This window comes from Populus alba, chromosome 8 (assembly GCF_005239225.2).
Source record: "Populus alba chromosome 8, ASM523922v2, whole genome shotgun sequence".
In the NCBI taxonomy this organism is placed as follows: domain Eukaryota; kingdom Viridiplantae; phylum Streptophyta; class Magnoliopsida; order Malpighiales; family Salicaceae; genus Populus; species Populus alba.
In genome coordinates this window covers 410,397-432,910 of record NC_133291.1, presented here as the reverse complement: position 1 = coordinate 432,910, position 22,514 = coordinate 410,397, and the positions used below count along the sequence as shown (strand labels likewise).

Here is a 22,514-nt window from a genome sequence, read left to right as displayed (position 1 = left end):
ATATGAGCAACCACATTACTTGAATTTAAAACCATAAAAAAACAAACTTTTTAATCATAAATTTTTATCACTGGATCACTCCTGGATAGTTACAATCCAATCTAATTCTTGTTCAGGGAAGAAGAGGATCTTTCACACGGTGTCAAGAACTTTTCTAGCAGAAGGCTAGGGTCAAGAGGGAAAGCAGGTAAATTGATGGATTTTAGGTGCATAGGGTTATGATAAGGAAGATAATAGTTGAGATTAACCTGCATTCAAAAGATGCATCTTCTTGATCTTCTGCCTTTTGGGTCTCATTGTCATCCATTTGCTTAGCTACTCGTCTGCATAACCTCTAAAATATAATTTTAATTTTATTTATTACAAATAAAATAAATTTATAATATGATTATAAAAAACTCAATGAAATTTTGTTTAATCTTCTTATAATATACTTAATAAAAAAACAGTGGATTTAAATAAAAAATTAAAAAACTAAAATCTTGAAAACATATAAAAATAATAAATTAATATATAATTAACTCAGTTTAAATGTCTAAACATCTATTCTTATAAATTTATTGATCATTAAAGTAAATAAATATTTTTTCAATTCTAAATTTGATATCTTTTAAAATTAAGAGCAAAGGAAAAAAGCAGGTAGAATTGAAAAATTTATCACAAGAAATAATTTCTAAAATATAAAATGTAAAATTTTTTATTTTTTAGTATTTAATTGACAAAAATTTTTAGACATGTTAAACTTATAAAAAATAACTTTTAATAAATTCAAAATATATTAAAAAAATATAATGTAAAAAACTAAAAACACACACACACTTATCATCCATGCAAAACAAACACCTACTTCGTGCTTCGTCTGCCATTGTTCCCCTGATCGACTAAAGACTCGAAGACTTGTGGGAGGTGTATATGTAAGAGTATCGGGTATTTCCTTATTTAACTAGGATTACGAGGCTTAAGGAAGTCTATATCCTTGTTCCGCTAGGATTACAAGACAGGACTCCGTGTGTTTATTGATAATTGAATAAAATTTAACCCAAAACTTATTTCAAAACCAAAAATAACAATCTTAGCACTGGCCATATTTTTTTTAATCAAATAAGTAATTCGCTGAAAAAAACAAAACAAAGAAAAAAACAGGAAATCTTATCAGCATAATAATTAATTCTATAGTTAATTGGCCCACCACAAAAAAAAAAAAAACCTGTCTCTATTGTTATGTTGCGATTAGGAGGCCTACCGCTTAATGATCTCACAATGAGCACCTATCCATAATTATTATTATGGTTATAAAACTTAACACTTTATATTTTAAATTATTTTTTATCCATATTAATTAATGTTTTTTTTTTATATAATTTTTAATATGTTAATATTTTTTAATTAAAAAATATTTTTATAAAAAATATTCTATACTATATATGTTATCAAATATACACTAAATCATAGAAAAAAGCTATTTTTTTTTTTTTTATCAAAATAAAGTTTGAGATTTTCTTTTTTAAGAAAATCAAGACTTATATAACACGAGTAAATCATGAAACTAATCTTATAGCTATGATTTTTATAACCTTCATGCGAACTTTCCAAAAAAATAGATTAAAAGGAGACTTTGAATTCTAATGTCGTCGTTTATGGGGGGGGGGGGTATATCTATCAAAAACCAAACCACTTGACATCCAAGTAGTGAAGGAAATATATGAGGCATCATTTCAGGACGGGAATGACACCGTAAAGGCACCGAGATCTGGGTTAAAAGACCGAAATACGATTGCATGTTTCTGGTAAGAAGCTATTCAACTCTAGGCTAAAGTAAGCTACACAGCTGTAACTATGGTTTGTGAGCACAATTATAAAACCAACGACTTAGCAGAAGAACATCGAACTGCTGACGTTATCATGCAGACGAGGTAATTCTGGAACTGGAACAGCACCTGGAACAGTAACCCCACCATGGCTAGAAGATGTATCTGACAAATCATCGAACTTGATAAACTGAGTCATCTGGCTTGCAGCTAAGTGGGCATAGCAAATCGGAGCAACTGCAAGAAATTAATCCACCCAGTGAAAAGAACATACAAGCACATTTCTACAGTAAATGAATCAGCAAAGCTGTTAAAAGTTGTAAGAAATTGGTTGTCGGAAAGCTTTGCTTTAGAAAGACGGTAAAGGCCCAAAGGTTGGAGCGCTGCTAAGAGGGAGCATGAAAGCCATCACACCGAGTGGTTTGATGTATTATTACCTACAGATATGGCAGTGGTGCTCCTCTGATACCTGAAAGATTTAAAAAGCTAGACATTACTTGCTGACAAAATTATTGTGCATGCCTACAGATTGATTGCTATCAAGTCCAGCCAAATTATATCCTCATCAAATTGTGTATACAGGCAATTACTTACACATATGACAAGGAGTGCACAAGCTCTTGTAAATCATCTGCAGAAAAACCAAGCTCATCATGGAGAACATGGTAATGAGTTGGCCGAGTCGTTCCCTGTTCGAACAATGAGTTTATTAGCTATGTGATTTCTACAACATAAAACCAAACATTTTTATTCTTTATATGGAGAAGAATCAGTGCCGTACAACAATCAAGCTTAAATATTAAGACTCGGCGGGATGAAAAGAAGCTAGTTCAATAAAAGGTAGCTAGAAGCATAGCCACTAGACTGGGATAGAGCAACTTACAATCATCCCAGCATGAGCACACATGTAGAAGTCATTGTTTCTGGGATGGCAAACCTTGCTGTCAATGACAGTACCTGCATGGAAGGAATATCTGCAGTCTGCCTTTTGTTTCTTCTTTCTTTTCCTTTCATTTCAGGTGAACAAACTAGGGATAGTGAACTAACCAGGTGGAACATTATCAGGTGATCCCGACTGGAAGAACTTGGTATGGTGATTTTTCTGGGCAACAATCACCATGAATTTCGGGCACCAGTTCTCATCCAAGAACTTGCAGGCCTGGAAAAAAAAATACATGTGTACTTACACCGGAAAATAATCTATTAGAAGTAAACTACTCAAGAGCAAGTATATCCGAGATTAGAAAACCTCAATAATTTGTTCAAGTTCAATGTTTAGAACTTGGATGAACTGTGACTCGCTCACTCCATCCCTACACAGGAAAGCAAGTACATTAAACAAGCAAATCATAAATTATCACTAGTGCAAGCCATGCAGCATCAGTAATTGGTTCTTAAAATTATAAACTACTTAATCAGTTAAAAAAATTATCAATTAAAATATGTTTCTCATGTCTAGCTATCCAAAGTCCAAACCAATATATAAAGGACATTTTTCAGAGCTGCCTTCTGAATTAAGCATAAAGTACCTGAAAATAATTATCTGATCAGGCTTTCTTTTTCCTGAGCTTGAGTAGAAGTCCAGAAGTGACTCCCTGAAAGTTGAGAAAACAACAAATGCATTCCAAAAGTTACCGAAATAAATAACACCCTAGCTTTCAAGAAATCACAAACTTATCTAATTCAAGGATATCTCATCATTGAAAACCCAAACTTAGTTAACACAATGAACGTAAAGAAAATCAAGGAGCTTCCAAAACAATCAGTACTAAATTTGAGTTTTTTACTCACCTGATAATGCCCTGATCCTCACGAGTACCAGCAACAGGCTTGAATAGATTTGCAATCATTTCAACCTTCTGTGACTGGGTGCGAACAGAAGCTCTGTAGCGAGAAATCAATGGCCAGTGCCTGGAACTTACCACCTAAAAGTATGCAGTATAAGAAGAGAATTGAAGATTTCGAAAGAGAGAAAAGTGAAAAGAACTTCGAGGTAACATAATTTATCAAGCACAGATAACCAATGGTACAGCGGAAAGAAAAGCAGAGAAAATATTTATTACCGCAGCAATAGATGGCACATCAGAATGACCAGGAGAGCCATGTGATACATCCATCCCAAGTATTAAGGTGGGAAGCTTAGAGACCAAAGGTATAGAAGGAGCATGCTCAATTGATAACAAGGAATTCATTCCACCAAGCTGTGGGAAATGAGAGAGAATGAAGAGAATTAGATAAGGCATGAATGCTTGGAGCGAAATCAGAGAGAATAGGAGAAAACAAGAAACCTCAAACGGTATAACATTGCAAAATTCTACCTTGGCATTGATTTTCAGTAGCACATTTGTCAGGTACTGATCATTCACCTTAGTAGGTGCAATGCACTGTGTGACGATCCCTACATCAGAAAGATTTTTCCTTTTCCATGGACCTTAATTTGCAGCAGTATATATTAATTAGAAACAATCTCAAGGTATCTAATTATGGCATGAGTAGGAAGCGGGTGAAGAAAGCAAGCAGCACAACCATAAATGTCAGAGTTCTTCCTCTCTGGAAGAATACACAACAGAAATTGTGGTGGCCCTGGAAGCTTAGACTTAATGGCCTCAAACATTCTCTCCACTCTTACAGGAGCAGATTCTCGCCTAAACTGGGGACTCTCTTCAAATACCTCAAATGGATTACTTATGCTCTGCAAAAATAGAAAGGTTATTGTGGATCAATTTGCAATGATGAAATCGATTTCATATTATTAAATGCAGAAATACTCACAATGCCTTTCATGTCTCCACACTTTATCAAGTTATTACACAGATAACGTATGTCACAACGTGCAGAGAAGTTTACTATAGCCCATTTTTCAATCTTCACTGGATCCACTAGTTTCTGAGATACACAATCAAAGTTCATGCATACAACATTTATTAAACATGAATGATTAAAGAAAAACAAAGTTTAAACAACACCTTGTTGTTGAAATTCCATCTCCCATTTCGAGGGAAGAAGTCCTCTCCATTTCCCACTTTTAACTGTAAAAAAGACAGTGTGCCCGCAGTGTAAATTAGAAGAAAGAAACCAACTCCTAATTTATCAGATGTCCAAATGTATATAAAACAAGGAAAAGGAAAATAAGGGCAAGCTGGGTTTGTATTTACCCTGGGAGCAGATAAAACACGACCTTCAACTTGAGTAAACTGAGCACTAATTGAAATTCCGGAAGAACGAAGCATTGGATCAGCATCATAATTGCTGCTTCTCAAAGCCTACCAAAAAAGGCATTTGTGATTACAATCTGAAAAAAATGAAAATAAAGCTACAGGCTTAGATTAACATTTGCTGGACAGTACTTACATCAGTCAAAGATCTCATCCGCTCTTGGGGCTTCTGCCGTGATTTCTCCACAAGGGAAGCCCTTTGCAGGTTGGACAACGCTTTGGTGTAGCGTTGTAACGAAACCAGATTGCACAGCTGCATATATGAGAACCAAACAATAAGGTGCAGGCATGTCATTCACCATTTGAATTACTAAGAGGCTCCAGAAACATCACCTCAAGAGGAAAATACGATGGGCGCTTTGGTTTCCCAACATTAATGCACGGGAAATCAGCTGAATACTGCAATCGCATGTTGCGATGATTGACAAAATAATCATAAACCGTAACCTCAATAGTTGGCACTTCACCATCCCCGTCCCGTCCACTTCTTTGGTTTAGCGAGAAACTAAACGATTTACACAAGTTTATTGAGCACATGACAGCACGATTTTGAAATACTAAAAGTTAATGCATCAAGTCCATAACAATAAAGCAACATATAAGGAACTCACGTTTGCTCTCTGCAGGATTTTTCAGTCAATCCAGTGATTTTGTACTCAGTGTTGGAGTGATTAGTTTTAATCCTCAAATTTTTAAGCACCCTCTTAGCCTGGCATTTAACCCATGAATGAACGAATTTGCAGTAGCGCTTTAACAATAACACAGAATCAACATGGAAAGTCAATGTTGGCTACCTTTGTCCAGTCAATATGATAAGGATCTCGAACATTCTGATTCATGATTAGGAAGTCCACTACTGGTCCAGGTTTAACTATCATGGTGGTCGATACATCTGCGCACAAAACAATAAGTATGGCCATTCTAAATGACCGAATAATAATTCCTAGATTTCTACTAACCAATATTCAGGGATAGGCCATCTTGGGCAGCTCGAAAACTTGAATGAAAACCACGGCATCCCATGACACCACCTCCCAAGTCAACGAAGTTTCTTGGATTATTATGGAAAAACGACTGTCGCACCAACAGGCAACCCCTGCATAGTGTGAAAACCAAATCAGATACAGAAACAAGTTGAGCAACGGAAAACCACCAGAAGAGGAATGGCACTCACTGCCTTGCTGCATTCTGTCTTAGCACAATGTCTAGAACTCTGACAGCTTCTTGAAAATGCTCGGATTCTTGACCCTGCAGAACTGCTGCAATTGCTTGAACTGGAATTTTAGTTGCGTAGCTGATTTGTACTTTAATCGTTTTGGAGTGATAGGGCCGCTTCCTTCGCTTTTGATCACTTTCACTGGGGCTGCCATTACCCCTGGAACTGTCGTTATCTCCACCTCTATTTACAAACCTCACACGGTCAATTACTTGCACATGAAGAAAGATAAATCATAATAAAAATGAACAATACAAACTGATTAATTAACAGTCATTTTACCTGGTTAAGGAGACATCCTCCAACACAACAGTGAATTCCAGCTTGTTGTGTGGAAGAGAACCAATCGTAAACAGGGTCTTCTCCCCGTCATAAGCAAGCTGCTTACCTTCCAGCTCAGTATCATAGGTCTCCTGGACTTTGTCCATAACCTTTCTTCCGATTCCCCTTCCATCGGTCGGGTGGCCATCTTCATAAAATAGAGCAACCTAACACAACATTAAACATATAAAACAAAAAAAAATCATTTTGCTCAATATATAGGAAACAAAGGGGGAAAACAAATTGCAAGTGAAAAAAAAAAATACACTGTATTGGTAGAAGTGGTCATTTGACTTGGGCACTGTCACTTTGAAATGGTTGGTTAGTAGTTGTATTCTCTGTCCTTTAGCTCCGTAGCCACGGCGAGCCATGGGAACTCGTCTTGGGGTTGCTGCTTTCTTTGTTTGTTCATAAGTTGGACCCAATTCTGTTTTCACCACGTCAGCAGGAATTATAGCCGGAGGTGGTGGCAAATCTTTCCGTGAATCTGAAGACTCCATTTTCTGATACCTGATAAATCAAAAACACAGTAAACTACGACCATACATTAGTTAAATAACCATATCAACAATCATTATTAACTAACACTACTATGTAAGACTGTACATTATTAACAACTGAGCATAGATTCTATGTAAAAAACAGTGTTATACGAAAATAAAAATAGAAAGAAAAAAAATAGAGCAAAATAGAAAGTTCTATTAACATAGACATTAATCGGAAAAAAAAAAGAAATAAGGAACTAGAAAACACACAAACGTTTTTGAAGAAGAAAAGCATGAAACAGAGCTTTAAGATTTAAAACACTCTTCAAAATCTCTAAGAAAATATCTCAAAAATGACTTTTGAGAAGGCAAAAACGCAAAATCAATACATAAAAAATACCAAAAAACGCTTTTACAAATCTATAAAAAGAAGAAAATACCTAGAATAACAAATGACGGACCATAAAAACTACCGAAAAAGACATTTAAAAAGAAAATAACCGAAACAGTATAAAATCGAAAGAAATTTAAAAAATCTGTCGAAAACGAAAAAACGGCTTCGTAAATCACTTCACTGAACAACAAAATATCTCAGAAATATATTAAAAAAAAAACATAAAAGAAGAGAAAAACAACGAAGCCTAAACGCAGAAACGAAGATCACTCAAAAAACAACCATGCATACCCAAACGCACAGAGAAATCACTACAGAGACACAAAAACTTGCAAAAAAACACGGATCTCCCAAAACAGAGGCATTGAGCGAGCAACGTAGATCGCGCATAAGGACTACAGCGGCATGAAAGAAGAAGTAGCTTTACACTACAAAATATATACCTTGAGCGTGACAAAAACGATGGAGCGCGCGAGGCTGATTTTGCTGTGGCTAGAGAGAGACGAGACGAGACCCTAGCTTACTTGGCTTGCTACTCGTTTTTTTTTTTATAAATATATTATTTGGATTTTTAGAGGGTTGGACTCGGCTGAAACTCAGACTCTTTTAACTTTTAAGAGACGGGAAGAGACGCCAGTCTGCTGCTAGGAGTGCTATAGTAGAGTCTCCGAAGGGGAAGGCCAACTGGCAGGAGGACATTTTTGGATGCCTATTTTGCCACCTTGTTTCTCTTTATTGTGGTATTAAATGAAGGTTAGGAAGGTCAGTTTGTTTAGTGTTTTGAGAAGTTGAAGGACCTGCTGTCCCTTTACTTGTTTGGCAAGTTTTCCCCTTTTTGGAAGAGTATTTTCTTTTTCCATATAAATCAAACTTGAAAATAGGGGAATTAATGAAAGCACAATTTCTTCCATAAACAAAATTCCCTTCGAGTATAGCCTTACTATCAATATATTAAATCAAGTGAGATTTCATCAACACACATTTACACAAGGGTAACAAGTAAATATATTTTTTTTCTTTTTTTGTTTCTATTTTTTTTTAGAATAAATCCACTTCTTAATTAATAGTTATTTGGTATTGATTGTTTTTTAAAATATTTTTTGTTTGAAAATACATTGAAATAATATATTTTTTGTTTTTTTTTAAATATCAACACATTAAAAAAGATATGAAAACACAAAAAAAAAGTAAATAAGAAATAAAAAAATCTAATTTGTTTCAGAAACACTTAAAAAATACAAAAAGGTCTCTAAAAAACAATGGTAGGTATTACCTTATTTAGCACCAACAAATGCTAATACATAATTAAACAAACAAAACCAGAGCTGGGGAAAGGAGAAGCATGGCCAGCTTTATACACAGCAACCTGTTTATTGCCAAATTGCTGATTCATGGAGCTTGCTGCCAAGAATCTTGCAAGTCTTCTTGGTTATATACCCTAGGAGGAGAAGCAGCATTTCACGACATAACCTGAGTTGATACGCAACTTGATTGTGCAACTAAATCCGATCTTTTAGGTAAAACAACTGACCCAAGTTATCCTCCTCGTAACTCAAACCCTAAAAAGAATCAGACCTCAGGCTAGGTCTAGCAACCTTGCTGTAAACATTTGTTGTCCACACATAGAACACAACTTTCTTGTTATCATGCAACAAGGTTTGGATTTTATTTATTTATTTTTGTTAAAATTGAACCATAGTTTCTCTACAGTCTACAATTGCTGAAATATTGCTGAATTTGCCAGCTATCAAGCAGAAACCAAATACAGGAATATTAAATAACAATTCCCATAAACTTGGTTATGTGAGACCTAATGATCATTAAACCTTTCAAAAATCATTTTAACCTAAAAAATTAAACTGCTAGGTAAGATCATATAAATGATTTCATGTAACTATTAACACTTCATAATAATAGTTATCAATGGCTAAAGTAATGGCTTTCATTTTTCATGTTTTTGTAACAGAACTGCCATCTGCTTTGAATGGTACTGGTAATAAAATTCCATAGTTTATGAGACAGTGATATTGTGGTAAAGACTAATAATCTACTGTCCACAGTTTATGTGAGGCCGATATGATTCCTATATGCAGATTAATGTGACAACAGGTTTCTACATTCCCCAACATTGAGTATAAATCATAATCTCCGTAGAGTATATGATAATGGATCTGGTCATTTTCTAGCATGGCTCAAAAACTTGCTTCCTCGGTCGTTGGTCGCCTCAAGAAATATCGCAGACTGTTCCCGAGAACCTGCCAAGGTTCATTAAGCAACATGTTCATACAGAGAACACAAGAGTATCATCAACAACAGACTGAGGAAGTAGACTTCGATATTTCATACCAGTTGCAGAGGCTTGCTGATGGCTTTACCCTTGTAGCTGACATGAAACTTTGCCTTGGCCAACAACCCCTGGGCGTCGAAGTAAGAAACATTGGTGTGATTGTTATGCTATTTCGAAATATGAGAAAGATATAAAGGAAAGGAAATCCAAAGGTGCAGAATATATGCAGATGAATTATCACCTCGGTGTCAAATTCTCCTGATTCAACAGAAATGTTAATGTCAGTGATAATCTTTACAAGATCCACCAGTAATCCCGGTCGATCAGCTGTCTCCACTAAAAACAAGCTGCCACAGAAATACAGTCAACCCTTTAGTAATTACTGTTCACATGCTAAACACTAGGAGCAAAAGGTTATTATTCTTGAAGGAGACAAGTTTTTTCCAACTTGACAGTGCAATCCACAATAAACTTGATAGAATCGCTTTGAGAGCATTGTGATAAGAAAAGTGTGTATCTGGACAGTATTGAAGAAATCAAAGCACAAGTTACCTTCGGTCAGGACCATCATCTTTGACTTTTATACGGGTTGCTATATCCACATCAACCTGAGGAATTGCAGAATAACAAAATTTTGAGCTAAGATCAATAACTTGGGACTTAAATCTTCTCTGAATAACTCATAGATGAATAGTTTAACATTCTCCCCTTAGGACATCGGTTTCAATAAGAAAGAGAGTTGGAGACGGGTAAACGCACATAACATCCATCCTATGGGGCTATGACACACTTACCTCACTTTTAGGAGTTTGCAGGAGAATGTTTTACTATAGAGAAAAGCCAACAATTTTAGAATTTAATAAATTATTAAGATGGGATAAACATAGAGAAACCTGTTTTGGTTGCTCTACTCCAAAGGCAACTCCCATTGCTAACTGTGAACTTGATTCCTGTTTGACAGTCATTAGGTTACGGATATAAGGAGATGCACATCTGACAATTGACATTCTTTAATGATATTTAAAGAGCATAAATGCACATCCAACAATGATTACCGGGTGATACTGAAGCAAATTGTTTATGATTGTCAAACGAATGGCCTCCAGCAGCTCTGGGTCATCAACTTTTCTACCAGTACTACTGAAAAAAAGCTCCATTGCTAGAGGCAGTCAGATTTGCTGTAAAAAGATACTGTAATAAAAGAATCACATGGCCCATCAGAAACAAAATTATACAAAATATTATTTCAGAAACTCGTTTGTTCAATCCATGAATTTCATCTCATGGAATATCTCTGATCTTCTGGTTGTTAGTGTACTTTTGCAGCATTGTCATGTATGGACACAAGTAACTTCCTCTCTAAGTATTATTGACGGTCACCTTTCCTTTATTTAAGAGAGAGACTACTGATGGTTTGGAAATAAAACAAAGGGATCCAAGTCTTCAAGGAAGATATGGAACAACACTTTTGATCACAGAAAATGTTGCATTATAACATTTAATTTCCTGTTATAAAGTTCGTAGCACAATTAATCTATCCTTCATTCCTGTACAAAATTGAATGACAAACCAATTATACTGACTTGGCAGGAGAATTCAAGAATAGCAGAGAGAAGGAACACTGACAAAAAAAAAAGTCCAACTTTTGTAAACTAGTGAATTCTCAAACCTTAAACATAACATGTAGCATGTAACTTACGCTTTAGTGATGGCAAATGTGTTGTGCTTCCCAGAAGAATCCAAAAAGACATTAGCCTTGACAACATTCAGCCCGAGGTTTTTAAGCGCATTCATCTGTAAGGCATTTAATCATAGATTGCTCACAATTGTCTGTATATGCTAACTAGAAGGCAACGATAAGTGATTCAGAACAACAGCGTTTCAAAATCAGATAAATCTGGAGATCCTAAATAAATATGTCAACAGCAAAAGAAAGACAAATCTGATGACTATCTCAGCTAGTATAGGACTCCATACCGTATCCAGAAGAGCACCAAGGCGATCTCCAAAGGTTATCTCCACCACAGTTGCGTCTGGATCAGAGTCTTGGTCAATTATAACTTTCGGAGTTGGAATTGCATCAGTCTCATTTTGACTTCCATCCTGTTTAAAACACCATTTCCTTAATGTATTAAATAAGAAGAATTTGCAAGTTCATATGCACTAAAATCCTATAAAAACAGCAAAAGCTGCCCCACACCTCAACGGTTGGAGCCGATGAAGCTTGCACAATAATTATTGTCCTGGAAGATGACAATCTGGCAACAATCATATATAGTTAGAAGAAAGTATAATGACAATACAGAATGATGAGGTGAAAATGTATTTTTATTCATGGAATGCTTGTATAATGATGTAAAACTTGTGCTCATTGTCATGGGGTGCTAAACTGTACTCCAAAAAATGCTTCTCTATTTCACTGATTAGAGAGAGGCTTTCAGATCCAGAACAATGTTTAGCAGCTATCTTGTAGCAGACGAGTCCTTATGCAGCTATTCCTCATATAATGAGCCATTTGGGGGGTTGAGACAAGAACTGAAATTAAGTAATTAGTAGTAATTTCAAGCGTGGAAGCTTTGATAAAAACATGAAAAAGGGCAAATCTAGCTACCATTGTTATTAGTAGCTGGGGATTCAGGAGCTGGCATTTAGATAAGGTATGGATGATGCATCCTCTGGCCAGTCCTTAAACCACTAGAAAAGTTAATTAACTTGACATGGAGAGAGAATTATCCAACAAAAAAAAAGTAAATCGGTCACATTTAAATGGGTTATTGTTGTTTTCAACACTCACTCAAGTTCTTAGTCAAATCCAACAGAACCATAGAAATCATCCTAAGATCTTTATTCAATAAAGATTCAAACTTGAATGTTAAAGCTGAAGCAGTCATATTCATAGCCAAAAATTACTACACAAACACCTAAAAAGAGGGAACAATGTCTGAAAGTAAGCATACCTTCTTCGTTCCTTACATAAAAAAGGAAGCTGTGTAGGAGCCAAGCCAAAACACAAGGGATTTTCAACCACTTTAACATTCCTAAACTGAAATGGGAGATTAGCAAAAGCCAAGGACACAGCCATTTCGATCCTTCTCTTTCTCTTTCTTTCAAGAACTAACCTGTATTTCCAGCAACAACTAAAGACAAGAAACAAAAGAAGAAAAAGAACCCAAATGAAAGAACATCACTAATTCCAAGAAAGACAAGGAGAGGACTTGAGAAGGAAGGAGAAGTGTAGTAGTTCTTGTAATATCCTCCATGAGAAAGAAAATGAGCATTTAATATAATATCCCATCTCTTTATCTTTCTCGCGCCGTGTTTCTTTCTTGCAATTTATCTCTAACGTCCATTCCTCATCTGATCTTCATTTCTTTGTTTTTATTTTTATATTTTTTTACTTCTTCTATATTTCTTTTTATTCATGAATAATTATACTTTTTTAAATAAAAAAACTTTTTTTTTTTAATCCCCCGTTTGGGGCCACGGGCGCAGTCTAACAATAGAGACATGTTTGGTTGCGATACCTCTCTCTGTCTTCATCGAAGGGCTCTCTTTTACCCAGAAAAGCAAAAGATAACCAAGCAAGTGTAGTGGCTTTGAATTTATTACAAGATATTTTCACTTGGAAGCTTTTTTCTTATGGGGGCCTCTTGAAGTTAGAGTAGCTAAAATCTGGACCATTCATGAGTTGCCAAGTGTAGATATAATTGAAATTGGAAGGCAGCACTCTATGTTATTAAAATTCTGTATATTTTTGGGTTATAAAAATACTTTTTAAAAAATTTAAATTTATTTTATTTCAAATTAATATATTTTTAATATTTTTAGATCAATATGCTAAAATAAAAAATAATTTTTAAAAAATAAAAATATATTATTTTAAAAAATAATCACAACTATACTTCCAACTCTCTCTTAATTCAAAATGATTTCATTTAAAGTTTCAATTTTTGTCCTATTGGGATGGATATTGGCACTCTAGCATGATACATAATCCATGGTTAATGTGTTTCTCAAGCACTGGAATATCAAGCGCAAATGATTGGGCTGATTACATAATGGGTTCCTAGTCCTACAAAGGATTCCAATAAGCCGAGTTCTCTTTGAGCAAATTCAAAATCAGTCATCAGCGTTTCTATTATGACCACTTTTTTTTCTTTTGATTTTTTTTGGTCCACTAGCATGACCATAGTTAAAAATGACATATACATGGCAACTGTCCAAGCAATGATATTCTTCTAAAAACAAAATATATTTAATATTCTCATTATACAAGTCTCAGTCGTCAGTAAGAACTTGGAAGAAAGGCAAACCCAAAAAGAAATGAAAAGGGGGCTGCACGATCATTATCCAGCAATCATCTAAGCAACAAAATCCCTGGGGTACAAGGTAAGGTGTGTTTCTACTGCTATGAGCAAGGTAAAGCTAAAGCAATCATCTTCTTTATACAGGTTCCAACCTGCAGGAAGGGTCCATTCAAGCATTCCCATGAACTTAATAACCCTTGTTTCCTCGGATTCTAGCTCTCATGTCAACCTGAAAAAACACAGAATATGACTTGTCAATAGAAGGGAACTTTATAGACATTTAACGGGTTCAAAACTGTTTCTTTTCATGATTTTCTTGATGCTCGTATTCATCTGAAATATTATCTTCAAATTAGAAGTCACTAGTAAAAACAGAAGCTTTATTCATCTTCATTCGCTTTTGGTAATTCCCATACACCGCATATAGGAATGGATGCATAATGTGTAGAGGCATGGTCAGGCACAGACTGACTCAGAAAATCGAATTGCTCTTGGAGCTAAAAGGAATACAGTCTCGTTGCAAAGTGCGGAATAGAAGAGCATACATTTACTTAGTTAAGGAACAAGGATTAGAACACAGTTCTTTTAAAGTCAGAGATGCGGGAGGTTGCAGATTACTCTGAATCAGAATTTTCAGTGAGGTTGTAGATTAGTCTGAATCAGAATTTTCAGTCTCGGCACCACTGATTTGCATCAACCTGTGATGTGGAATATGCAACTAAACTAATCTAACAGCATAGACAAACTATGGCGGGCTATGTAATAATGATCTATGAACTACCAAAGACATTTTCATCATTGCCAAACAAGTGTCCTTGTGATAGATAGCATTAGTTTTGTTAAAAGAATCAGCACAGCCTATGAAACAATCATGGAAATTTAATTGTCTTGCATTCTTTCATTTCCAGATTATAGGGCCTAGCAAACCTTAAACCTTATATAATGTGTGTATTAGACCTTCGAAAGGTTCTCCATTGACTTGCAGCATCAAGTTCTTTAACTTTCAGCCAATTATTACCATCGAGATTCAACCTTTTTTCACCCCGGTTCAAGTTGGAGTTCAAACCTAATAAAGCCCAAAACGCATAGAACTTTCAATTCTCACCCACCATCTAGCGAATGAAGAAATTAATGAGAACTATTGGTTTTTACAATCTTGTCTAACAAACTCTCACTATGATCCAAGGATGAAAACAAGGATAATTCATATAGTTTATAATTTAACTTCACTTGGTTGATGAATAACCAGGAGAAGTTTTATTGGAAATCCATAAAAGGTCCCATTTGATGTAGTTATATGCATTCAATTATCTTCACAATAAACCAAAATAAACCACGTGGATCTTCACCTTTATGATGTTCAAAACAAGAACTTGAGCTCGAAATTACTGTTTCCTTTACTCAGAGGTCCCCTGTAACTCCAATCTATTGAGACTTTAATTGCACAGTGATGCTAGAACTCCAGGTCCAACAAATATATGCAAACTAAATCCATAATTCAATCCAACATTGGTCAAAATCAAATCATTACTCATCGCAACCAAAGCACAAAGAAAAATAAAAGTTGTCAAGAAAAGAGAAAAGAAAACTTGAAAAAACCCACAAACTAGAATACAGAAAGAAATCAAATGGAATTAAAAGCAAGAGAAAAATAAGATCATGCCTGGCCTCTCTTGCAATTGAAATAAGTTTCTCTAAGTCCCACACACTCACTTGGTATGGAAGGGCTCTTCTCTCCTGCACATTCTTTATATGGTCGATTCTCAATCTACATACGTAAAGCAAAAACATGAATCTCAAAAAGACTGAATTTGACCAATGAGAGACCTTAAACAATAAAAACATCATCTTGGTAAAGAATGTAGTACCTTAATACAATCAGATTCACTGAGACACTTGACCAGTTCCATTGCAAGTCCCTTGCAAGACTTTGACATTTCCACTCCTCCTAAAAAACCTAAAAAGATCAGTGCTTCAAAATAATTGCTTTAAAATATCAAGATTCCTGCATTTGTGTTTAAGCTTAAGATTTTCAATTCTTAGAAAAAATTATTAGCAGTAGTTTCATTGAGGCATTGTTTCAAACAGGTTAAGAGTGCTAACTCGGAAACGTGAAACTAAGCAAGAGATTCATAATTTTTGGAGCTGACTCTACCTCAAATGATGCTTGAAGCCTACGAATGTAAAAAAAAAAAGTAGAAAGTGAAGAGAGGGTGAGATTTCTGAAGCTAAACCTTGGCGATTTGCGCCAGTGATTATCGATGGGGGGAATGAACAGAGAGAAGGAGAAAAATTCTCGCGTTATGGAAAATATTTGTTTCTTATTGTACATATTAAATTACGTTTAAGCCGATGAGTAAATTACACTTTAGTTCCTTAACTTTAATAAAGTTTTTAATTTGATCCAATTTCTATAGCTGAGCATAAATTCCTGGAAATCATCCAAATTTTGATATCTGTTATAAACAACCAATTCATGCAAGGATTTTATTCTATATTATTTTAATCATCAGTTCTTGAATTTTATTCTATTTTGTATTAGATTATAGAACAAGATAATCGAAGAACACAGAGACAATTTTTCAAAAATTGAAATAGGGTTATTGATTTTGCTTTTTTTCACCAAAAAAATTTGCAAAACAAAGAAAGTTCTGTTCTATTTTTCAAAATTTAAAAACAAGTGACACAAAGTGATTCCAAACAATCCCATAATTTGTCATTTGTAATAAAATTCAAGTAGCTTGATTGATCACTCTTGTTGTTTTGTGCCCACTATCAACCAGGGCATGCTGTCAATCCCAGTTTGTGAAGTTCCCTTGCATCCCTAAGCCTTCCCTGCTTTAAAATTTCTTGAGCAGAAACTGTAAAATTCGTGCTGTTACCAGTACTTCTACAGTCCCTTTTCTGTTTTACACGTTTCTAGTTTAAATGACGGATATCAATTAAGTTATCAAGTGCATTTTTTTACAACTAAGTATTTTATAAAAATTATTACGAAGAACAGAAAATTCGACCAAGCACAAAAGCCAAGACCTGGTTCTACTTCATCACACAGTGTTACCTGAACCAGGTCCGTCCAAGGATGAAATAGGGACCAAACGAACTGTTGAGCAAGATAAAATAACCTTCTTACAGGTCCTTCAATGCGAAGGAATCGCATGATTAGAGTCTTTAGCTGGATTGTGTAACGAAATGAAGCCAAAACAAGAAAGGATTATAATCCACATTTAACGTTCAAGTCCTTCATAGGGCCACTGAGTTCAAGCCAACTCCCTTATTATCCCTGGTGTTTCAGCTAGAAATTGACTAGAACAGAAGTGGCATGTGACCTTATTCAAACTTTAATGATATACAAAGGGAGAAAAATTGAGACAAAAAGCAATGCTACCAAATTATTATCTAGATTCTGTGATTTTGCATGAAAGGTAAAAGGTTTTCTCATAAGTACAATGTCTGTTGGTTTCAACTTTCAAATTCTGAAAAGTAACCGCATAACATAAATGACAATCTTTATTAAACAAGTACTTAGCAATTAACATTTAGATACGTTAAGAATACAAGTAGATCAGGAAATCACATGCTCTTCCGCATCACCTTGTTACTCTGTAACCCTGCATATGGAAACACCAAGACATCAATTTCACATAGGAAAAGAAAAGGCCTACGAAGATTGAAGCATGCATTTTAAAATATAGCATGTCCAAATTACTTTCTTCTCTTTTTTATTTTGTTTTTTCCTTTTTCTCTTCGCAGTTGTGCCTGTTTTGCTGAAAAATAACAAAGAAGAACAAACAAACAAACCTTGACTCGTTTCAACAGATCTTTAGCCTTGGGATCTTTGCTAAAATGATCACGTACAGGCTGCAAAAAATGTAGTATTTAATTAGCTTGCTGAGCGAGTTAGGATAGAGTAGTTTCCAGTAATTATACAGCATCAACAAGCTACAGGTTGTGTTTCTAACTGTTATAGACACTCAAGATCCTCTAAGAGTAACAGTGATGTAATAGAGAGGAAGGCAAGGCACAAATCTGACTTAAGAGTTCTGGTCAAGAATAATCAGGATATAAGCTTAAGAAAAGAAAAAAAAAATAGTTGTCTGCCATGTGAATCCACTTTCTCCCATTCAAGTCCCCTGAAGTGAGGTTTACCTGCAGTATTGTATTCAATGCTTTTGCAAGAGCTGGTTTCAGGTCACCCGGATGTAATCCACCACTTTCATAGTCAGCTACCAGTTCTTCAAAGGTTTTGTAGACCCTACATTAATATATAAACTGGGTACATAAAATCATGCAGGAAAATAATTGTCATATTCATCAATACAAAACAGTTAACTCACTCGATTACTATATAAAAACAAAAACAAAAGAGTTAGCTGTTTAAAAAAGCATGAAGCGACAATAATGAAGTTTCCAACATTCAAGAAATAAAAGAGCAAGGACAATAAGTGCAAGAACTTGCTGAGATGCACTCTTCCTGAAAAACAAGAACAAACATAAATGAAGCAATGAGAAGATAAGAGAACTTACTTCTCTCCACCATTTTCTGGATTGCATTCCACCTTGAACTCATGGAACCATGGGAAGATAATGTAGTTAATGTATTCCAGACAAGGATTGCCCTCGACAATTTGTGGGGGGCAATATGCCTTCTTTATCTTAGTTTTCACCTCTGCCTATGACACGGTAATAAAAAAATATATAAAAACAAGGCATAAAAAGAAAAAGTTAGCTATGCACTGCTGCAATTTGCAGGGAATCTTTATATTTTCAGGCATGCAAATTCACTGACTTTTCAACTTCTCTTAAATTCTCCATACATAAAACCAGAACATACCTCTTCATCCTCCATGAAGATGGAGGAAGATGGATCACTTTTTGACATCTTTTCTTGCCCTTGCTGTAAACCAGGTAGCATGTCTGCATTCATGAAATGTGGAATCAAACGTACTTTATTTAAGAAGCTAAATAATATCATCACAAAAGTTTTGAATAGAGGAGTTAGGAGTATACGATGAGATAAAATGATAGGCTTGTTTTTCCTCTTTATGTCATCACAGTATTCTCTTGCAAGGACGTTCACTTTCCGTTGATCCATCCCCAATTGACAAATGTCAGCCTGTTGAGAATTTTGGAGAGGTAGGAGTATATCATGACAAATGTCATTTGAAAGTGATTTTTGGAGAATTTTGCGCGTAAGAATACGAGAAATTGGTTCAATATTTACAACCATAAGCACAAGCACCTTAAGAAAAAAATGTCATTACACATGCCCAGATTGAAGAAATTGATTAAAAGAAAATTCCAAACTCAGATTTACAACTGCAAGCACAAGTACCTTGAGGAAAAATATGTCTGCACATTGCATGCATGGGTAGAAAATCTGGGCTGCCGTTAGCTCATCCTGCTCACTACGGCCCATGATTTGAACACATCTAAGGAGCAAAATGCAACCTTTTATTAGTTCCCTATAGAATCACGGACTATGGAAGCATCCAATTTTCAAGCTCTATCAAGTACCTCATTATCCTGGGAAGCTTGTTCCTGCGAGCTATATCCATAACAAGAGGCCAGTATTCATGAGCCCTGGAGTTGATTTCGTCGGAAGACCACAAAAACTCGACTTTATCTCCATCAATATCCATCCCAACTGCCTTCCATATCTCAATAAGATATTCTCCCACTGTTTTAATTTTCTTCAAGTCTCCTCCCATTTTGTTATTTAGTTGCGCAAACCAGTCAGCAATCCAAATTTTCACTTTGCAACCAGCTTTAGTGAGCTTGTTGACATTTATTGTCTTCATAACTCCCTGTTTAACAACAGTAAAAGCACACATATAAAAACTAGACTGAACAAAAGCTCTAAACATAAGCTTCAAGGCATATACCGAGTCAAGTGAAGGAACCAAGGCGCAATTAATAGCAAATGCCTCCAGGTTGACAAGGCAATGCTAAAATTGAAATCAACACTACTCCACAGATCCTTAATCAATAACCACTAGATAACTTTCTCAAAAAGATGTAACCTTTAAGCCTCAAACTCATCAATCATCACAATAAAGGCTAACCAAGTAGACTAGATTTTCATTACTAACAGCAAAATATATGAGAACCCAGATAAAAACAAGATTGAAACAACAAAAAAAGAATATACCTGAGCAATGTGCATTCTCCCAGAAGGTTCAAAACCATCATAACAAATGGGTAGCGGTTTTTTATCAAGAAGATTACGTAGTTCATCCTCTTGGATGCATTCTTCACCAACACTTCTCACAAGTTGAAACCTTTCCTCTAAACTCATCACCCTGAAAATCAAAACCCATTAACAAAATCCAAAAAAGATTAGAACTTTAAATGAACCAGTTAGAATTTTGACCAAACAAACAAATTTAAAGAAAAAGTAATTACTGGGGTGTCGAGGGATTTGATGAGGGTGAAGCTGAAGCGGTGACAGAGATGGGTTGCATCTCTTCAGATGGAGGGGTTTGGTCAATCTCTTCCATTGTTGCTGTTGATGTGAAGGAAAGGAAAGGTCTTGTCTTTTGGGTTAGCAAGGCGGCTTGTTATTGAATCCTACTGGTTATTTTTATATATAATATATAGAAACATTGATTCCTTAACGATAAACCAGGAACACTCGCTTTCTTTTTTGATACCATTTCGCTCTCCTCTTATTGGAATCATTTTCCTTTTTCTCATCTCATATTATTCTCATATCTCCGATTAAAGTAATTTTAAATTTCTGTTTACTCTGGAATTATTCTCATGCTTTCGAATACCTCTAGCAGTAATTATACTTTAGTAAAGAAGGTGAGCTGGAAGAATTTGATATTGGGTATGATATTCTTTCTAATGGTGATGATGCCAGCCCCCCCTCGCCGATGATTCCTTACAAGAGGAAGCGATGATAAAGGTGGGTTTTTGATGATGATGACCTCGATATTCTGATGACTATTAGACGTGCCATAAATAGGAATCTGGAATGTGATACGTCTAGCATTAGAAGCAGCAGCAGTAGCGGCGGCGGCGGCAATGCTAAAAGCATTTTGTTTTTTATATGTTTATTTTTTAAAAATATTTTAAAAAAATTATTTAAAATTAATATTATTTTATATTTTCATATTATTTTAATACGTTGATATCAAAAATAATTTTTAAAAAATAAAAAATATATTATTTTAATATATTTTTAAATTTGAATTCTTTTATTTTTTACCCTACATAAACCAGGTTTCATCTACCAAGAATGCTCATAATTTTACAAATAATCTGAATTATTTTTGTTAATTTTGTTTTATCACCTAGGTAAAATATAATGAAATTATAAATACTATATGATAAATTATAAGAGGATTAGGATAAATTTTTTAAAAATTAATTATAACTTAGTCTCTATTTAACATAAAGGATTAAATAGTATTTGTAGTTTTAGATTAGTTTATAGCTTGTGTTTTCATTGGGTTGAATTTAAATATGATGAAAAAATACGAGAATTGTTTATTCCTATAGCTTCTTTTTTTTTATAAATCCTATAATTTCTAATTTATTTTATAATTTATCTCCTCCACAATTCCATGTCCTTGTTTAAATTTATAATCTGAAAAATATAAAAAATAAAATAAATTTTTGCAAGATAAATAAATTTTATTAGGAAAGAAGGCTTTTTTTTTTTGGAAAAGAAAATCTCGTATGGTCAACGTTGGTTTAATCGCTATTTAATTATTTTTATACTCATTTGTCATTAATTAATTAGTTTATTATCTTCCATGAAATATAGATGACTAGCTTATAATTAATTGTAAATTTCGGGTAAATACATTATTATAGAACTCGCCCGCTTATCAATCGAGGATGATTGGTTCTCATCAAAGAAAATATACAATAAAAAAAATAATCCATCTGATATAATAAAACACTCAAGTCAATTTATAACTTAATTATCCCGATATAAAACCCAGCTCTCAACCCGTGATTAATTTTTATAAATTTTTTTATCTAAACTAAGTTGTTTTTATCTTTTGAAAAAAAATTAGGTCGTCTTGTTTTAATCTTTCCTAATTATAACCTAAATCTAGTCTCATATTAACCCCAATTTAGATTTTATAACAATGGTTTATACAAGGATGAGAAAATTAATTGCTTTCTAAGTCAGGTTGTAGCAAGATTTCATTTTTATAGCATCACGTTTTATTTTTCGTTTTCCATTGGGATTTTTTACCAGTTTAAACCATTAACAAATTTCTAAGGCGTGCATGGATCTGCCCTCTTTCCATGATAACAAAAAAATGGTAAGAAGCTAAGACCTATCTCCACAAAGGAAAACAAATTAATGGGGCAATAAATTTCCCACCTCTATTCCATATGAGTGTTCCTCAGCTCTCAGAAACACTTCTATGTATGGTAACAAAATAATATTAAGAGATTCATGGAAGCGAGGGAAGAAGATGAATGGTTCTTCATAAAGTGGAAGGATTTGACACCCAT

At 34.6% G+C, this 22,514-nt stretch overlaps 4 protein-coding genes across 8 annotated transcripts; all 4 read right to left on the bottom strand.

The window, feature by feature from the left end:
• Positions 1-1,607: 1,607 nt before the first annotated feature.
• Positions 1,608-9,210, bottom strand: LOC118045067 (protein argonaute 4A). 2 transcript variants are annotated; one of them, XM_035053577.2, is made up of 23 exons: positions 7,883-9,210; positions 6,827-7,094; positions 6,522-6,727; positions 6,198-6,422; positions 5,983-6,119; positions 5,818-5,915; positions 5,635-5,732; positions 5,357-5,528; positions 5,160-5,276; positions 4,964-5,071; positions 4,775-4,837; positions 4,581-4,694; positions 4,335-4,500; positions 4,127-4,239; positions 3,872-4,009; positions 3,600-3,733; positions 3,338-3,403; positions 3,058-3,121; positions 2,856-2,967; positions 2,692-2,765; positions 2,403-2,497; positions 2,246-2,277; positions 1,608-2,045 (listed from the first exon to the last, which is right to left on the bottom strand). In XM_035053577.2, the coding sequence occupies exons 2-23, from the start codon at positions 7,058-7,060 to the stop codon at positions 1,870-1,872; spliced, it is 2,742 nt and encodes a 913-aa protein (XP_034909468.1). In that variant the 5' UTR covers positions 7,061-7,094; positions 7,883-9,210; the 3' UTR covers positions 1,608-1,869. The 2 variants fall into 2 exon arrangements, with proteins under 2 accessions (XP_034909468.1, XP_034909469.1); XM_035053578.2 differs by having other exon boundaries at positions 6,827-7,070.
• Positions 9,211-9,350: 140 nt separating this feature from the next.
• LOC118045068 (ACT domain-containing protein ACR11) lies at positions 9,351-13,065 on the bottom strand. The gene is made up of 10 exons (XM_035053579.2): positions 12,684-13,065; positions 11,927-11,984; positions 11,704-11,829; positions 11,426-11,520; positions 10,782-10,866; positions 10,620-10,676; positions 10,279-10,334; positions 9,968-10,073; positions 9,786-9,854; positions 9,351-9,694 (listed from the first exon to the last, which is right to left on the bottom strand). Exons 1-10 carry the CDS (start codon positions 12,806-12,808, stop codon positions 9,632-9,634), a joined length of 840 nt encoding a protein of 279 aa, XP_034909470.1. The 5' UTR covers positions 12,809-13,065; the 3' UTR covers positions 9,351-9,631.
• An 878-nt stretch (positions 13,066-13,943) lies between these two features.
• Positions 13,944-16,424, bottom strand: LOC118045069 (uncharacterized). 4 transcript variants are annotated; one of them, XM_073410700.1, is made up of 4 exons: positions 16,268-16,424; positions 15,902-15,990; positions 15,697-15,801; positions 13,944-14,262 (listed from the first exon to the last, which is right to left on the bottom strand). In XM_073410700.1, the coding sequence occupies exons 2-4, from the start codon at positions 15,968-15,970 to the stop codon at positions 14,221-14,223; spliced, it is 216 nt and encodes a 71-aa protein (XP_073266801.1). In that variant the 5' UTR covers positions 15,971-15,990; positions 16,268-16,424; the 3' UTR covers positions 13,944-14,220. The 4 variants fall into 4 exon arrangements, with proteins under 4 accessions (XP_073266801.1, XP_034909471.1, XP_073266800.1 ...); XM_035053580.2 differs by having other exon boundaries at positions 15,902-15,981; positions 16,189-16,423; XM_073410699.1 differs by having other exon boundaries at positions 15,902-15,981; positions 16,268-16,423.
• A 975-nt stretch (positions 16,425-17,399) lies between these two features.
• LOC118045071 (tyrosine--tRNA ligase 1, cytoplasmic) lies at positions 17,400-20,952 on the bottom strand. The gene is made up of 10 exons (XM_035053581.2): positions 20,439-20,952; positions 20,185-20,335; positions 19,551-19,840; positions 19,369-19,465; positions 19,044-19,149; positions 18,868-18,950; positions 18,561-18,706; positions 18,183-18,288; positions 17,835-17,894; positions 17,400-17,644 (listed from the first exon to the last, which is right to left on the bottom strand). The coding sequence occupies exons 1-10, from the start codon at positions 20,531-20,533 to the stop codon at positions 17,624-17,626; spliced, it is 1,155 nt and encodes a 384-aa protein (XP_034909472.1). The 5' UTR covers positions 20,534-20,952; the 3' UTR covers positions 17,400-17,623.
• Between the last annotated feature and the right edge of the window lie 1,562 nt (positions 20,953-22,514).

Coding starts and splice junctions, on each gene's coding strand:
- LOC118045067 (XM_035053577.2), bottom strand. CDS start 7,060: ATGGAGTCTTCAGATTCACGGAAAGATTTGCCACCACCTCCGGCTATA. Junction 5,916..5,982: donor TGGCCTATCCCTGAATATTG/GTTAGTAGAAAT, acceptor TTTTGTGCGCAG/ATGTATCGACCACCATGATA. Junction 4,501..4,580: donor GTGGAGACATGAAAGGCATT/GTGAGTATTTCT, acceptor CTATTTTTGCAG/AGCATAAGTAATCCATTTGA.
- LOC118045068 (XM_035053579.2), bottom strand. CDS start 12,808: ATGGCTGTGTCCTTGGCTTTTGCTAATCTCCCATTTCAGTTTAGGAAT. Junction 10,074..10,278: donor GATGATGGTCCTGACCGAAG/GTAACTTGTGCT, acceptor TTTCTGTGGCAG/CTTGTTTTTAGTGGAGACAG. Junction 9,695..9,785: donor TCAGCAAGCCTCTGCAACTG/GTATGAAATATC, acceptor GAACCTTGGCAG/GTTCTCGGGAACAGTCTGCG.
- LOC118045069 (XM_073410700.1), bottom strand. CDS start 15,970: ATGTCAAAGTCTTGCAAGGGACTTGCAATGGAACTGGTCAAGTGTCTC. Junction 15,802..15,901: donor GTGAATCTGATTGTATTAAG/GTACTACATTCT, acceptor TTACGTATGTAG/ATTGAGAATCGACCATATAA. Junction 14,263..15,696: donor TCAATTGCAAGAGAGGCCAG/GCATGATCTTAT, acceptor GTGTTTTTTCAG/GTTGACATGAGAGCTAGAAT.
- LOC118045071 (XM_035053581.2), bottom strand. CDS start 20,533: ATGGAAGAGATTGACCAAACCCCTCCATCTGAAGAGATGCAACCCATC. Junction 19,150..19,368: donor CAGACATATTTTTCCTCAAG/GTACTTGTGCTT, acceptor AATTCTCAACAG/GCTGACATTTGTCAATTGGG. Junction 17,645..17,834: donor ATCTGTTGAAACGAGTCAAG/GTTTGTTTGTTT, acceptor TTCCATATGCAG/GGTTACAGAGTAACAAGGTG.